Here is a 15,934-nt window from a genome sequence, read left to right on the forward strand (position 1 = left end):
CCATTTCCCTAAAAAAGATTATAGGAGAAATTATTTGATGAATATGTTCTACTTGTCTTTTTATTTTTAAATAATTTTTGGTTATCTTTAGTCAGTTGTCTCTGCCAAGTCAAAAAGTATATTGTTAATCTACTTGCATTAATATTTTGTAGGCAAGAAGTAGTCCTGAACTACTGCCTTCTGGTGTGACTGATGAAAATGAAGTGACTACAGCTGTTACTGAAAAAGTTTGTTCTGAACTCGATAATAACAGACATTCAAAAGAGGTAAAAATAATTCTATATTAACATTGGAGACTCATAAGGGTGGAAGGACAGGAGGAGGTGAATTATCAGACATTACTTAATGGGTACAATATACATTATTCAGATGACAGATACATCAAAAGCCCCGACTTTACCATTAGGCAATATAGTGATGTAACAGAATTCCACTTGGACCCCTTGAATTTATACATATAAAATAAATAAATAATAAATAAATGTTCTTAATAGCTGGATGTGGTGGCAAGTGCCTGTAGTCCCAACTACTCAGGAGGCTGAAGTAGGTGGATTGCTTGAGCCTGAGCTGGTGGCACTAGGCAACATAGAGAGACCTTATCTCTAAAAATTAAATGATATATTTTAAAAATGTCCTTATACTGTTTTCCTTAGATGAATTATACACTATTTTAGGTGAAGGAAAGAGAAACGTGTTAAATGTACTTTATGACTAGAGAAATATTTTGTTACATTACCATCAGTTGATTTTTCTTTTGTTTTCGAGACTTAAGTTTCACTTTGTCGCCCAGGCTTGAGTGCAGTGGCGCGATCTCGGCTCACTGCAACCTCCACCTCCCAGGTTCAAGCGATTCTCCTGCCTCAGCCTCCCAAGTAGCTGGGACTACAGGCATGTGCCACCACGCCCAGCTAATTTTTGTATTTTTGGTAGAGACGGGGTTTCACCATGTTGGCCAGGATGGTCTCTCTCTCTTGACCTTGTGATCCACCCACATCAGCCTCCCAAAGTGCTGGGATTACACGTGTGAGCCACTGTGCCCGGCCCATCAGTTGATTTTGCAAAGCATGTGTATGACCTGAATATATGTTATTTTATTTTAAAATGTTACCTTTTAAAACTTTGGTTTCTAAAAAAAAATTTTAATTAAAAATTATTTTTAGGAAGATCCATTTAATGTAGACTCAAGTTCGCTGACAGATCCAGTTGCAGATACAAACTTGGATTTTTTCCAGTCTGACCCTTTTGTTGGCAGTAAGTACTCTTTTTTTTTTCTATTATAGTTTTACCCAAAAAAAAGGCTTTGTAATATATAAACTAAGGATTAAGGCTTTGGTTTCAATAGCCTACCAACTCAGTCTGTCACCCAGGCTGGAGTGCAGTGGCACAATCTCGGCTCACTGCAACCTCCACCTCCTGGGTTCAAGCAATTCTCCTGTCTCAGCCTCTTGAGTACCTGGGGCTACAGGCGCCCACCACCACACCCGGCTAACTTTATGTATGTATGTATGTATGTATGTATGTATGTATGTATGTATGTATTTAGAGATGGAGTCTCGCTCTTTTGCCAGGCTGGAGTGCAGTGGCACAATCTTGACTCACTGCAACCTCTGCCTCCCAGATTCAAGTGATTCTCCTGCCTCAGCCTCCCGAGTAGTTGGGATTACGGGCGCCTGCCACCACACCCAGCTAATTTTTGTATTTTTAGTAGAGGTGGGGTTTCACCATGTTGGCCAGGATGGTCTCCATCTCTTGACCTCATGATCTGCCTACTTTGGCCTCCCAAAGTGCTGGGATTACAGGCGTGAGCCACCACGTCCGGCCTAATTTTTGTATTTTAGTAGAGACTGGGTTTCACCATTTTGACCAGGCTGGTCTTGAACTCCTGACCTCAGGTGATCCACCTGCGTCAGCCTTCTAAAGTGCTGGGATTACAGGCGTGAGCCACTGCGCCTGGCCTGCTTTGTATTTTCCTGCTGACTAATGTTGAACATCTTTCTAGATGCTTATTGGCCATTTGTATGTCTTCTTTGGAAAAGTGTTTATTCAATTTTGGTGAAGTCCAATTATCTATTTTTTCTTCTATCACTTGTGCTTTTGGTGTCATCTACGAAACTATTACCTTAGTCACAAAGATTTAATGCTCTCTTTGTCTAAGAGTTTTATAGTTTTGCTGTTAACAGTTAGATCTTTGATCCATTTTGAGTTTATTTTTGTATGTGATGTGAGATAGGGGTCAAGCTTCATTCTTTTGCATGTGGATATCCAGTTGTCCTAACACCTTTTGTTGAAAAGACTGTCCTTTGTCCATTTTGTGTTCTTGATACTCTTTTCAAAAATCAAATGACCATAAATGTAAGGATTTATTTCTGGACTCTTCAGTCCTGTAAGAATTTTTTTTTTTTCCCCGCTTCAGTAAAGCTCAGTATCTTTATTTCTGAACTGGTGATAATAACACCCTCCCAGTACTCTTGTGAAGAGTAGAGGTTTTGTTAGTAAAATTTTGGGTGTAACATCTTCCCCTCCATCTGTAACCTCAACTTGTGATCAAGGTAAGTATAGTTGGCTGTACATTTAATAAGGTCAATGACATTCCTTATTTTATCTACTTTGAAGTGAAGTTATTGAAATAAACTTTGCTTTGCTTTTGTTTTAAAGTTACCCTTTAAGTAACGGTGTCATCACAGTAAATACTGTTATTTGGATTTCTTTCTGTTTATTTTATCACAGGTGATCCTTTCAAGGATGATCCTTTTGGAAAAATCGGTCAGTATCTTACTGAGTTTCATCTTAGCTTTCATTCATTTCCGGTTAATAATAAACTTACGTTATTTGGGTCTGAAACTGAAGCCCCAGTAAGATACTCTATGTGCCTGGCATTTTCAGAAAGAAAGTAGTAAATTCTTGAGATTTTGCTTAATAAATTGTTGCTTTACTTTTACTTCTCTTTTTTTTTTTTTTTTTTTTTTCCTGGTGTTTTTTGTTTCTGAGACAGGGTCTTATTCTGTCACCCAGGCTGCAATTCAGTGGTGTGATCATGGCTCACTGCAGCCTTGACTTCCTGGGCTCAACTAGTCCTCCTGCCTCAGCCTCCTGAGTACCTAGGTCTACAGGCTCATGCCAGCACACCTGACTGATTTTTTTAAAAATTTTTTGTGGAGACAGGGTCTCACTGTGTTGCCCAGGTTGATCTTAAACTCCTGGGCTCAAGCAGTCCTCCTACCTCAGCCTCCCAAAGTGCTGGGATTACAGACAGGCATGAGCCACTATGCCCAGTAGCTTTACCTTTTTAAAAATGACATTAGTGTTTACACTTTGGTGCTTTTAATATTTATTCTGATTCCTCCTTACTAACTAAAGGTTTGGTGAACATAATGATCTATACTACTTCGGGATTTAGAATGTAATTTTGTTTTCCTATGATTATAGCCCACACATGTGATTAGAGGAAGAGGATCTTGAAGAATTACTAAAACACCAGGCTTTTTAAGATACTCTTTTTCTGGGAATTTTCATTAGAATAATGCAAATCTTGTTTACCGTTTAGTTTTTGCATCCCAAACCTGTTCTAAACTATTGGCTGTTAGCTTTGAGCTCAGAGAGAAAAATACATTTAGAAGTTTTTATTGTGTTTTCTTTAGTTATGATAGCGTAGAATAAGGAAACTTAAAATTGGATCCCTTGAAATTATATGTTAATTTTAAAAAATAAGTTTATTAGGTGAAAGGTTCTATATCTTTTATCAAAATTGCAAAGGAGTCTGTGAAATAAAAAATAGTCAGCTTAGATTCTACAGCATTTCAAACTGTCTTTTTGGGGTTTTTTTTGAGACAGTCTTGCTCTGTTGCCCAGGCTAGAGTACAAGTAGTGTGATCTTAACTCACTGCAACCTCCACCTCCCATGCTGAAGTAATTATTCTCATGCCTCAGCCTCCTGAATAGCCGGGATTACAGGCGCGCACCACCATGCCTGGCTAATTTTTGTGTTTTTAGTAGAGGCAGGGTTTCACCATGTTAGCCAGGCTGGTGTTAAACTCCTGAGCTCAAGTGATCCGTCCACCTCAACCTATCAAAGTGCTGGAATTACAGGTGTAAGCCACTGCACCCAGCCCAAACTGTCTTTTTGTTTGTTGATTTTTGTTGGTTTGTTTTTGAGACAGGGTCTCACTGTCACCCAGGCTGGAGTGGAGTGGCAGGTCTTTGCTCACTGCAGCCTCTGCCTCCCATGTTCAAGTGATTCTCCCACCTCAGCCTCCCGAGTAGCTGGGACTGTAGGTGCGCACCACCACTCCTGGCTAATTTTTGTATTTTTTAGTAGAGAGGAGGTTTTGCCATGTTGGCCAGGCTGGTCTTGAACTCCTGATCTCAAGTGATCTGCCTGCCTCAGCCTCCCAAAGTGGTGGGATTACAGGTGTGAGCCATTGCACCTGGCCCCAAACTATCTTTTAATTAAGGCACTGATCATACCTTCAAGTGATGGGAAATTTAGTACAATAATTTTTTTTTGTCTCTTATATTCATGCCTTATTTTTTTAGATCCATTTGGTGGTGATCCTTTCAAAGGTTCAGATCCATTTGCATCAGACTGTTTCTTCAGGCAATCTACTGATCCTTTTGCCACTTCAAGCACTGACCCTTTCAGTGCAGCCAACAATAGCAATATTACATCGGTAAGTGGGAGAATTAAAAACTGTTAAGTTAAATGGATAAGTGTCCTAAGCAAGTTTCTTGAAATACATAGTGATGAAAGAACCCTCATTTAGATTACTTCTAATGGGCCATATAAGAATTTCAGTCGCATCCCAATTCATTTAGTTTTTGGTTCAGACTGGTATTTCATAGTTTGGTTACCCACTGGAATTAACTGGAATGACTGAACAGGGTCCAAAAGTGATGTTCATCTTTCAAGAGACTAAATCTTATCCTATTGAGGATACTAACAATGATTGGAAATTTATAAGCCAATCTTATATAAAACTTTTCTGAAATGTTTGGTATATTATTGAAATAATGAAAATTACTTTAAAAGAACTTTAGAAAAATAAAATCATTTATGTTATTTCATAGACACATCTGGAATGTTAATTCTGCAAAGTACAAATTCTTATTAAATGTCAAGCTGTCTTGAGAACATACATACCTACACAATCACTATTTAATAACCACATGCCTGATCCAGGTACTGGTGTGTGCTTTACATTCGTTGTTTCTAATATTTACATCAATTTTGCAAAGTAGGTGTTGATATCCCTATTTTAAAAATAAGGACACTGGGATTAGAAAAATTAACATGTTTAAGGTCCTATAGCTAGTTGCTCTTTTATCTGGAGGCTTTAAAAAAATCTTCATATTGTGGATATTTAGAAATACTTAAACGAGAATAATGTAATGAAATATTTTAACAAGCTTTCATGCATCCATTACCCAATGTCAATAATTAGGAATGGTTTTGCTGGTTTTTGGTTTTGCTTTTTAATTTGTTTTAAGACTTCGTTTTTGAGACGGGTGGTTTCACGTGTGTAGGTAAACTGAACCTATAAAGGACCAGTTAATTGAGAGGCATTTGAAGCAAAAATTTTATCTTCTACTACTCTTAGATTAAGAATTTTTCCTTTAAAATGTAATTGATTATTTTAAAGATAATAGATTTTGTATTATTGAAAGTTGCATCTTTTCTATATTCAGTAAAGAGCTGCCTGGCTAAGAACTGGTATTTTCCATTGAATGAAAACTGGACAGATACCTTCGTAACTGAATATTTTTGGTTTCCCCGGGCTACCGGATACTCTGTTTTCCTATAGCGCTTAGTTTGCAGTGTGGACCCATTTGCCAAATTCTTCTAAAGTTGCTGCTACTGGAATTCTTCTCTTCTTAACCTTCTTATTCTAGCCTCTCATTCTCCTATGATCTAAAGAGCAAGAAAGCTAAATCAGCTCTTCTAATTTAAAAATGAATACATTCCTCTTGTCCTGTCCCCCATGAGATTTTTCTACCATTTGTTTTACTGACTTTTTGTTCCCAGTTTTCTACAGGTATATTGTCCTTGCTTACAGCTTGTAATTTCACCATTCAAAACAAAACAAAAAACCAAATTGGCAATATTATAATAGCTGCAGCTTATCTAATTTCCTCTATGTGCCAGGGATGGTGCCAAGCTCTTTATATGCATTGTCTCGTTTAATTTTCACAGCAATCGTATGAGGTTTACATATGTTAAGTTGAGGCCAGGTGTGGTGGCTCCCACCTCTAATTCCAGCACTTTAGGAGGCCAAGGCAGGAGGATCACTTGAGGCAAGTAGTTCACAATCAGCCTGGACAACAAAGCGAGACACTGTCTCTACAAAAAAATTAAAATATTAGTCAGGTGTGATAGCATGCACCTATAATCCCAGCTACTTGAGAGACTGAGGTGGGAGGATTGTGTGAGCTAAGGAAGTCAAGGCAACAGTGAGCCATGATTGCACTACAGCACTCCAGCTTGGGTGACAGAGTGAGATCTTGTCTCAATTTAAAAAAAAAAAAAAAAAAAAGATGGTAGTAAGTTAATTAGTGGTAGAACTAGACTCAAACTCTGTTCTGTGTAACCAAAATCTAAGATTTTCACCAATACAATCTAGAAATTTTTAAAAAATTGGCCCTGCTAAACTCCCCAATTATCAAACTGACATAGAGTTTTGTGGCCCCTTGTTCCTTCATGGGCTGCACAATCTGTCCTGCTCCCCTTGCTATCCTGACGGCCTTTTAGGGTGGTTGCACAGTGTATGATGAAGGACTAGAAACTAAATCTGACGCACATGTAGACATGCCCTTTCCCTTTCTCCTTGTGATGGCAAATCAAATCTGTAAGCTGTTGTTTAAAACACAGCCTGTTAGTTTTTCTTTCTCTCAAAGAGAGGAAGTAATAATACAGGTTGAGCACCCCAAATCCGAAATGCGCCAGTAAACATTTCCTGAGTATCATGTCAGCACTCAAAAGGTTTCAGACTTTGGAGCCTTTCACATTTTCAAATTATGGATGTTGACTTGGTAAATAGAACACAAATATTCCAAAATCTGAAAAAACCCAACATCCAAAATACTTTTTGTCCCAAGCATTTCGGATAAGGGATGCTCAGCCTGTCCTTGGTGACTTGTTATGTCAGTGACCTTCTCTTACACTGGTGTTATGACTATTATATTAGGAAACATGGAAAGTTATCTCGCTATATAGAGCAGTATAAGTTTTTCTTTAATTGCTGTTTATTCCGCAGATATCTAAGTTAGTGTGCTAGTTGTATAATATAATTGGCATCAGTTAATACTGTCATTACTTTTTATCATTCATAGTTTTCATTTCTAAAAACTTCATTAGTATTCTTTCTGCTAGTAGTTTTAATGGATTCTTTTGTAAAGAGAGAAGGTTAGTCCCAATTAACATTACCTTTCTCTACAATTAAATTTTTTTATTTATTTTATTTTATTTCATTTTTTGAGACGGAGTCTCGCTCTGTCGCCCAGGCTGGAGTGCAGTGGCTGGATCTCAGCTCACTGCAAGCTCCGCCTGCCGGGTTTACGCCATTCTCCTGCCTCAGCCTCCCGAGTAGCTGGGACTACATTAGGTGGGACTACAGGCGCCCGCCACCTCGCCCGGCTAGTTTTTTGTATTTTTTAGTAGAGATGGGGTTTCACCGTGTTAGCCAGGATGGTCTTGATCTCCTGACCTCGTGATCCACCCGTCTCAGCCTCCGAAAGTGCTGGGATTACAGGCTTGAGCCACCGTGCCCGGCCTACATTTTTTTTTAACTTGGAAATTTATACATTAAGCTCTGGCAGTATTATTTGACATTTTTTTGTAATATCCAACTTCTTGATAATTGGAAATAGAGTCTGTAATACAAATGACATTGATAATCATGCATCAGAGTTGCATATAAATGTTCAAAAACTCTTTTCACACTCTTTTCACCTGTTTGCCAAGTCTTTCAGCTAGCCCCTTAAAAAGAGCCCGGTGCCAGAAAGAGGAAATTCAGTTATCTTCCTAAATATACAATTTGTTTGACTATGATTAAAAACTAAAGTATAAAGTAGGAAGACAGTTAAAAGCCAGAATCTCTGGCATCTGGTAACATCCTCACCTTTAGCAAGATCAGTTGCTCTTGATCCCAGACTTTTACATAGCTTATTATTGAAAGCAGCAGGATCTTTTTAGCAAAAAGCTATCTTTGTGTATGTGTGCGTGTGTGTGTGTGTGTGTGTGTGTGTGTGTGTGTGTATGTATGTGTGTACATGTGTTTTCTCTCTGAGGGTCAGAATGCAGAATTATTTTTAGATAACAATTAGAAAATAGAAATTAACATTTTATGATATTAAGTACTAGGATATGTGAGAATTAAAATAGTGTGTGCATTCTAAATGTAAAATGATACTCTGGAATCTGGTGAAATCTAATAAAATCTATGGTTTATAGTTTTGTACCAGTGTTCTTCGTTTGAATAGATGTACTATAATTATGTGAGATATTAACATTAGGGGAAACTGGGTGAAGAGTGTATGGGAACTCTGTACTACCTTTACAGCTCTTACGTAAATCTAAATTATTCTAAGATAAAAGGTTAGTGGTGGCTCTCACCTGAAATCCCAGTGCTTTCGGAGGCCAAGGTGGGAGGATTTCTTGAGGCCAGGAGTTTGCGTGAAACATAGCAAGACCCTGTCTCTACAAATAATAACAAAAATTACCCAGGTGTGGTGGCATACACTTGTAGTCCCAGCTATTCGGGAGGCTAAGGCAGGGGAGAGGCAGGAGGATCACTTGAGCCCAGGAGTTTGAGGTTACAGTGAGCTGTGATCACACCACTGTATTCCAGCTGGGGTGACAGAGTGAGACCCTGTCTCTAAAAAATGAAATAAGTAAAAAGTTAAAACAATGTACATCTATACAACTAGCAAGATTATGAAGAAAAAAATAAACGAGTATCACCAAAATCAGGATTGTGATTATAGAGGGGCACATGAAGACTTCCGAGGTATAGTCAGTTTCCTGGGAGATAACTACACAAGTGTTCACTTGATACATACTTGTTAAACCATAGATCTGTTTCATGTACTTTTCTGAATGGATGTTATATTTCACAGTTAAGATTAGAAAATAATACGTATTATTTCCAGTTAGTAAGATTGCAGATCACTATGGGGAAACATTTGTTCCTAATGTCTATATTCCTTAATTAAGAATTTGTAGATAGTATATTCTTTGGAGTGGTGATGAGGTTTCAGCTATGGTATTGCCTCTCTCATTCATCGTTTTATATGCTTTGTTTAGGTGGAAACATTGAAGCACAATGATCCTTTTGCTCCTGGTGGAACAGTTGTTGCAGCAAGCGATTCAGGTAAATAAATAATTTATCAACTTCATTGAACGTTAAACATTACACTTTTTTTTAAGATTTTTTCTTTGCCTCTAAATATATTTGTCCTGTTATTTATAGCTTTAAAATTATTGCGTAATTATATCCAATTGTAATTTACCAATAATAACAAGCATTTGTGTGTCACTTTCTACTTATCTTTCATTATTTCATTTATTGTTCATGTTGAATATTATACTAGAATATGAACTCTACCCAGTATCAGTAAACCAATAAAAATGTTTTGCTTTATAAAATGCTGTGTTGCTTGGCAGCTTTAAAGTCAGCATTGACTGTTATGGATCTTGGTCTAAGTTAAAAGATTAGTGGCTTCCAATAGAAAATGAAAATTGCTTTACAAATACAAATGGGTTCTGTTAACAATACAGAGAAAAGCTAAGTGTTATTTTAGCATCCAGTCTTCATACTTCATTTATGGTATATAATTTTTTATTTATTCTCTTAATAACCTTTTTAAATAGTAATCTCATTTTAATCATAAACTAAGGACCAGAATATTAAGCAGTGTTCATCAAGATTGTACAGTTTAATAGATTTGAACCAGGTAAAGCCACGATTCAACGTTAGGTCTGACAAAATCAAAAAGCTTTTTCAACAAAGTAACTCTGCTTCTTTTCCACTGTTCATTTAAAACAAAAACAGACCAGCTATCATTTGGGAAAGCAGAAAATTTGAGGAAAGTAAAGTCAAATGTCTAAATACTCTAATATGCTGAAAATAGATTGCTTTATTTTTCCAGGTGAATATAGAGTGAGTTGTTCAGTATACAAATGTATTAATTGTGACTAATTAAGGATTATGAACATAGAAAAAGAATAGTAGAAATGCCTTTACAGAAGTCTGGGTGCAGTGGCTCACGGCTGTAATCCCAGCATTTTGGGAGGCTGAGGCAGGTACATCACTTGAGGTCAGGAGTTCGAGACCAGCCTGGCCAACATGGTGAAAACCCGTCTCCACTAAAAATACAAAAATTAGCCGGGCATGGTGGTGGGTGCCTGTAATTCCAGCTACTTGGGAGGCAGAGGCAGGAGAATTGCTTAAACCCAGAAGGCGGAGGTTGCAGTGAGCCGAGATTGTGCCATTGCACGCCAGCCTGGGCAACAGAGTGAGACTGTCTCCAAAAAAAAGTCTGGCTCCAAAAAACAGGTTGGGTTTCTTATAATGAACAAATTGTAACAAGATGAGATTTAGCAGAGTGCATTGTTTTCAGGTTGGAAATTAACTCCCAACATGAGTAGCAAGAGTGAGGAATACAAAAAGTAGGTATGTAGAAAACAAGATTTAATGTAGGCTGAATATTGATTTAAACAGAAACTTAGAATGAGAGCAAATGAGACTTCTAAAAGGTTTATTGTATTAACAGTGGTTAAATTACATATTTTTAAGTACATGTGCTCTTTTTATACCCTCATTATTAAACTGATTATATTGCTAGGGGTATTATAGAATTAAAAAGGATAACCTAAGGAAATGGTAGGTGCCATAGAGTTAATTAAACCAACAAAGATTAAAGGAAGGGGAGACCACATTAAGGATAAATCAATAATGATATCAAAGTGGAATGTGGCTTTTGTGGTATGCCTTAAAAGCATGAGCTAGTATTTTAGCAGGTAAATATGGAAAGAGATTATGTGGAGCAAAAAGAACAATGTGAACAGGAAGTGGAGGCAGAACATATAGGGCATATTCAAGGAAAAACTAACACATTTTTTGCAAGAGCTATTTCTCTATTTTTGCAAGATAGAGGAATAGTCAAGTTAAGGCTGAAGTGGTAGGTTACAGTGTTACATTAAAGGTTTCTAATACCTCTGTTGATCTTCTGCTTAAATTCCAGTTCCTAATTCATTTCCTGTAAAGTGGTAGAATAAATGACGATAATAGTCTAGGAGGAGGCTAAGATTTATCATTAATTATAGTAATAATGGCTACTATTCATTGAACACTTGCAGAGTTCCAACAGTCAACATGCTAATCATTTTTCTCTACTTGGTCCCATTTAATTCTCACAACAGCTACGTTAGATAATTTGTATTATGTTTATTGTACAGACAAGGAAAATCCAGGCGTGGAGAGACGAAACAGTTTTCAGAAGGTTAAAGTTGTAGTATTAGATGTACCCAATTCAAATGAGGTCTCTGGTTTTCCACCTGCCTCTTTGGTCATTCTTTCTTAATCTCCTTTGTTGATATTTCCTCTTTTTCTCAACCTCTTAATATTGTGTTGTCCCAAGTCTTAGTCCTTGGACCTCTTTTCTTTTTTATCTGTATTCCCTTGGGGGAAATCATCTGTGGCTTCAAATACTATTGATACACTGATCTGTATCTCTAGTCACATCTCTTTCCTGAACTCCAGGCTCATTTTTCCAGCTAATTTATTTGGAATCTCCATGTGAATGTCTGATAGATACATCTAATGCATAAATCTAACACAAAGCAGCTATTTTTCCTTCCTAGACCTGCTTTTCTTGGCACCTTCCACATCTTAGTTCATGGTTCATCTTTAATGTAGTCTAAGATGATTCTAAAATCTTAGAATCATCCTTCGTTCTTCTTTTGCTCTTCCTCTATCTCTAATCTGTCAAGAAATCTTATTGACTCTACCTTCAAATTATATCCAGTAAAAGCCTTACAGTGGCCTGCACTTTTCTAACAATATCTCATCATTATTCCCATTACTCACTCTGCTCCAGCCACACTGGTCTTCTTGCTGCTGCACAAACAACAGAGCCATGTTCTTTGGCCCTTTGCACTAGCTGTTCCCTCTTCCTGGTATGATCCTTCTCCATATGTTCATATGATAATCTCTGTTACCTCTGACAAATCTTAATTCAGATGTCACCTTCTCAGTGAAGCTTATTCTGGCCACTCTATCTAACGTTTACAAGTACCACTACCCAGCTCAGTGCTCCCACATTACTATTCTCTACTTTTCTTCTTTCATTATAACTTACTACTTTCCATCTTATTATTATATAAATTACTTCATTTTTCTCTTATCTGTTTCCTTTTCATCCTATTAGAAATTAGGCTCCAGAAGGAATTGAGATCCTTGTTTTCACTGATATAACCCAAGAACCTGAAAATGTGCCTGGGCGTATATTATTGAATGAACAAATGAGCCAGCTGCTCTTCTCAGAGAACATGTAATGGGAGTCCAGTGGGTAGATATTACTTATTTTGTTATGATAAGTAGTTTTTTTAAATTGTGGTAAAATATACGTAACATAAACTTTGGCATTTTAACCTTTTTTAAATGTACAGTTCAAGGGCATTAAGTACATTCACATTGTTGTGCAATCATCACCACCATCCATCTCAAAAACTTTTTTCATATTCCAGAACTGAAATTCTCTATCCATTAGATAATTCCCTATTCTCCCTCTCACCAAACCCTAACAACCATCATTACTACTCTGTATACTTATATAAGTGGAATCATAAAGTATTTGTCTTTTGATGATTGACTTATTTCATTTACCCTAATATTCTCAAGGTTCATCCACATAGTAGAATGTATCTGAATTTTTTACCTTTTTTAGGCTTAATAATAGTCTATTGTATGTATATACTGCATTTTGTTTATTTGTTCATTCATTAATGGACACTTAGTTGCCCACATTTTGTCTATGTGCATAATGTTGCTGTGAATGTGTGGGTACAGATATCTGTTTGAGTCCCTGCTTTCAATTCTTTTGGGTATAATTCTAAAAGTAGAATTGCTGGATCACAGGGTAATGCTGTTTTTAGTTTTTTGAGAAACGATCGTACTATTCTCCACAACAGCCATACTATTTTATACTCCAACCAACAGTTCACAGTGGTTCCAGTGTCTCCACATCTTTGCCAACCCTTACTATTTTCTGTTTTATTATAATAGGCATCCTAATGGGTGTGAAGTGGTATTTATTGCTTTGATTTGTATTTCCCTAATGATTAGTATGTTGTGCATTTTTTAATATGCTTATTGGCTATTTGTATATCTTCTGTGGAGAAATATCTATTCAAGTCCTCTGCCCATTTCTAAATCAGGTTGTTTTTTGTTGATTTTTTTATATATCCTAGGTATTAACCCCTTATCAGATAAATGATTTGCAAATATTTTCTCCCATCCCATGGGTTACCTTTTCATTCTGTTAATACTGTCCACTGGTGAACAAATGTTTTTAATTTTGATGTAGCTCTTTTTATCTATTGTGTTGTTGTTGCCTTTGCTTTTAGTGTTATAACCAAGAAAGCATTGCTAAATCCAGTGTCAGGAAGCATTTCCCCTATAAGTTTTATAGTTTTAGCTCTTAAATTTAGGTATTTAATCCATTTTGAGTTAATTTTTGTATATGGTATGAGGTAAGAGTCCAACTTCATTAATTTGCATATGGATATTCAGTTTTCCCATCACCTTTTCTTGTAAAGACCGTCCTTTTTCCATTGTTTGTTCTTGGCACATTTGTTGAAAATCATTTGACCATATATGTGAGGGTTTGTTTCTGGATTCTGGATTCTGTTCCATTGATCTATATGGTCTGTATTTATGCAGTTCCTCACTGTTTTAATTACTGTAGCTTTGAAATAAAATTTGAAATCAGAAAGTTTGACTACCAACTTCGTTGTTCCTTTTTAAGACTGCTTTGGGCCAGGCACAGTGGCTCATGCATGTAATTCCCAGTACTTTGGGAGGTCAAGGTGGGTGGATCACCTGAGCTCAGGAGTTCAAGACCAGCCTGGCCAATGTCTGAGTTCAGGAGTTAAAGACTAGCCTGCGCAACATAGTGAGACTCCGTTTCTACAAAAAATGCAAAAATCAGCTAGTCATAGTGGGATGCACCTGTACTCCCAGCTACTTGGGAAGCTGAGGTGGAAGGATCACTTGAGCCAAGAGGCAGAGGTTGCAGTGAGCCAAGATCATGCCACTGTGCTCTAGCCTGGGTGACTGAGCCAGACCCTATCTCAAAAAAAAAAAAAAAAAAAGAAAGAAAAGAAAAGGACTGCTTTGGCTATTCGGGTTCCTTGAGATTCCATATGAATTTTAGGATGAATTTTTCTATTTCTGCCAAAAAAAAAAGTAATTGGGATTTTTGATAGGGATTGCATTGAATCTGTAGATCACTTTGGGTAATATTACTATCTTAACAATATTAAATCTTCTAATCTGTGAACATGGGATATCTTTCCATTTGTTTGTGTCTTTAATTTCTTTCAGAATGTGTTGTAGTTGTCAGTATACGAGTTCTCCTTGGTTAATTCCTAAGTATTTCATTATTTTTGTTGCTGTTGTAAATGGAATTGTTTTCTTTATTTCCTTTCCAGATTGTTCATTGTTAGTATATAGAAATATGACTGATTTTTATATGTTGATTTTTGTATCCTGCTACTGTACCAAATTCAACTATTAGTTCTAATGGTTTTTTGGTGGAATCTTTAGGGTTTTCTACATATAAGATCATGTCATTTGCAAACAGATTTTATTTCTTTATTTTGAATCTGGATGCCTTTTGTTTCTTTTTCTTGCCTAAATGCTTTGGCTAGGACTTCCACTACTATATTGCAGGGGTCCCCAAACCCTGGGCCACAGACCAGTACTAGTCTGTGGCCAGTTAGGAACCAGGTCGCACAGCAGGAGGTGAGTGATGGGCGAGTGAGCAGTACCTAATGCCTGAGCTCCGCCTCCTGTCAGATCAGCAGCAGCATTAGATTCTCATAGGAGCTTGACCCTTATTGTGAACTACACATGTGAGGGATCTAGGTTGTATACTCCTTATGAGAATCTAATACCTGATGATCTGAAGTGGAACAGTTTCATCCCGAAATCATTCCCCTCATCCCACCCACAAGTCCATGAAAAAATTGTCTTCCACAAAACCGGTCCCTGGTGCCAAAAAGGTTGGGAACTGCTGCTCTACTGAATAGAAGTGGTAGAAATGGTAAAAGCAGGCATCCTTGTCTTGTTCCTTATTGTAGAGAAATGGTTTCAGCCTCTCAAGATTGAGTGTGATATTTGCTGTTGGCTTTTCATATATGGCCTTTATTAAGTTGAGGTAGTTTCCTTCTATTCTTAGCTTTTTGAGTGTTTTTATCATGAAAGGGTTTTGAATTCTGTCAAATACTTTTGTTGCATCCATTGAAATGATTGGTGTTGTGTTTTTCCCCTCATTCTGTTAATGTGTATTACATTGAATGATTTTTGTATGTTGAACCATTCTTATATTCCAGGAATAAATCCCACTTGAACATGGTGTATAATCCTTTTAATGTGCTGTTGAATTCTGTTGAGGATTTTTACATCAATCTTCATAAAGGATATTGATCTGTGGTTTTCTTTTCTCATTTGTATGTCTTCATCTGGCTTTGATATCAGAGTAATACTGGCTTCACAGAATGAGTATGGAATTGTTCCTTCCTCTTCAATTTTTTGGAAGAGTTTGAGGGAGATTGGTTTTGATTATACTTTAAATGTCTGGTAGAATTCACCCGTGAAGTCATGTTATCGTGGACTTTTCTTTGTTGGGAGGTGTTTTGTTTTGTTAATTTTAAAAATAA

General features: G+C 36.9%; 1 protein-coding gene across 11 annotated transcripts in view; it reads left to right on the forward strand.

Moving 5' to 3' along the window:
• Positions 1-15,934, forward strand: part of EPS15 (epidermal growth factor receptor pathway substrate 15) — a 161,261-nt gene that overhangs the window by 125,083 nt on the left and 20,244 nt on the right. For all 11 annotated transcript variants that reach the window (XM_077957535.1, XM_077957525.1, XM_015139357.3 and 8 more), the window contains 5 exons: positions 153-266; positions 1,161-1,251; positions 2,728-2,763; positions 4,534-4,667; positions 9,296-9,362. In XM_077957535.1, coding sequence (XP_077813661.1) covers positions 153-266; positions 1,161-1,251; positions 2,728-2,763; positions 4,534-4,667; positions 9,296-9,362 — 442 coding nt within the window. The remainder of the gene's footprint in view (positions 1-152; positions 267-1,160; positions 1,252-2,727; positions 2,764-4,533; positions 4,668-9,295; positions 9,363-15,934) is intronic.

Source organism: Macaca mulatta, chromosome 1 (genome assembly GCF_049350105.2).
Source record: "Macaca mulatta isolate MMU2019108-1 chromosome 1, T2T-MMU8v2.0, whole genome shotgun sequence".
NCBI lineage: Eukaryota > Metazoa > Chordata > Mammalia > Primates > Cercopithecidae > Macaca > Macaca mulatta.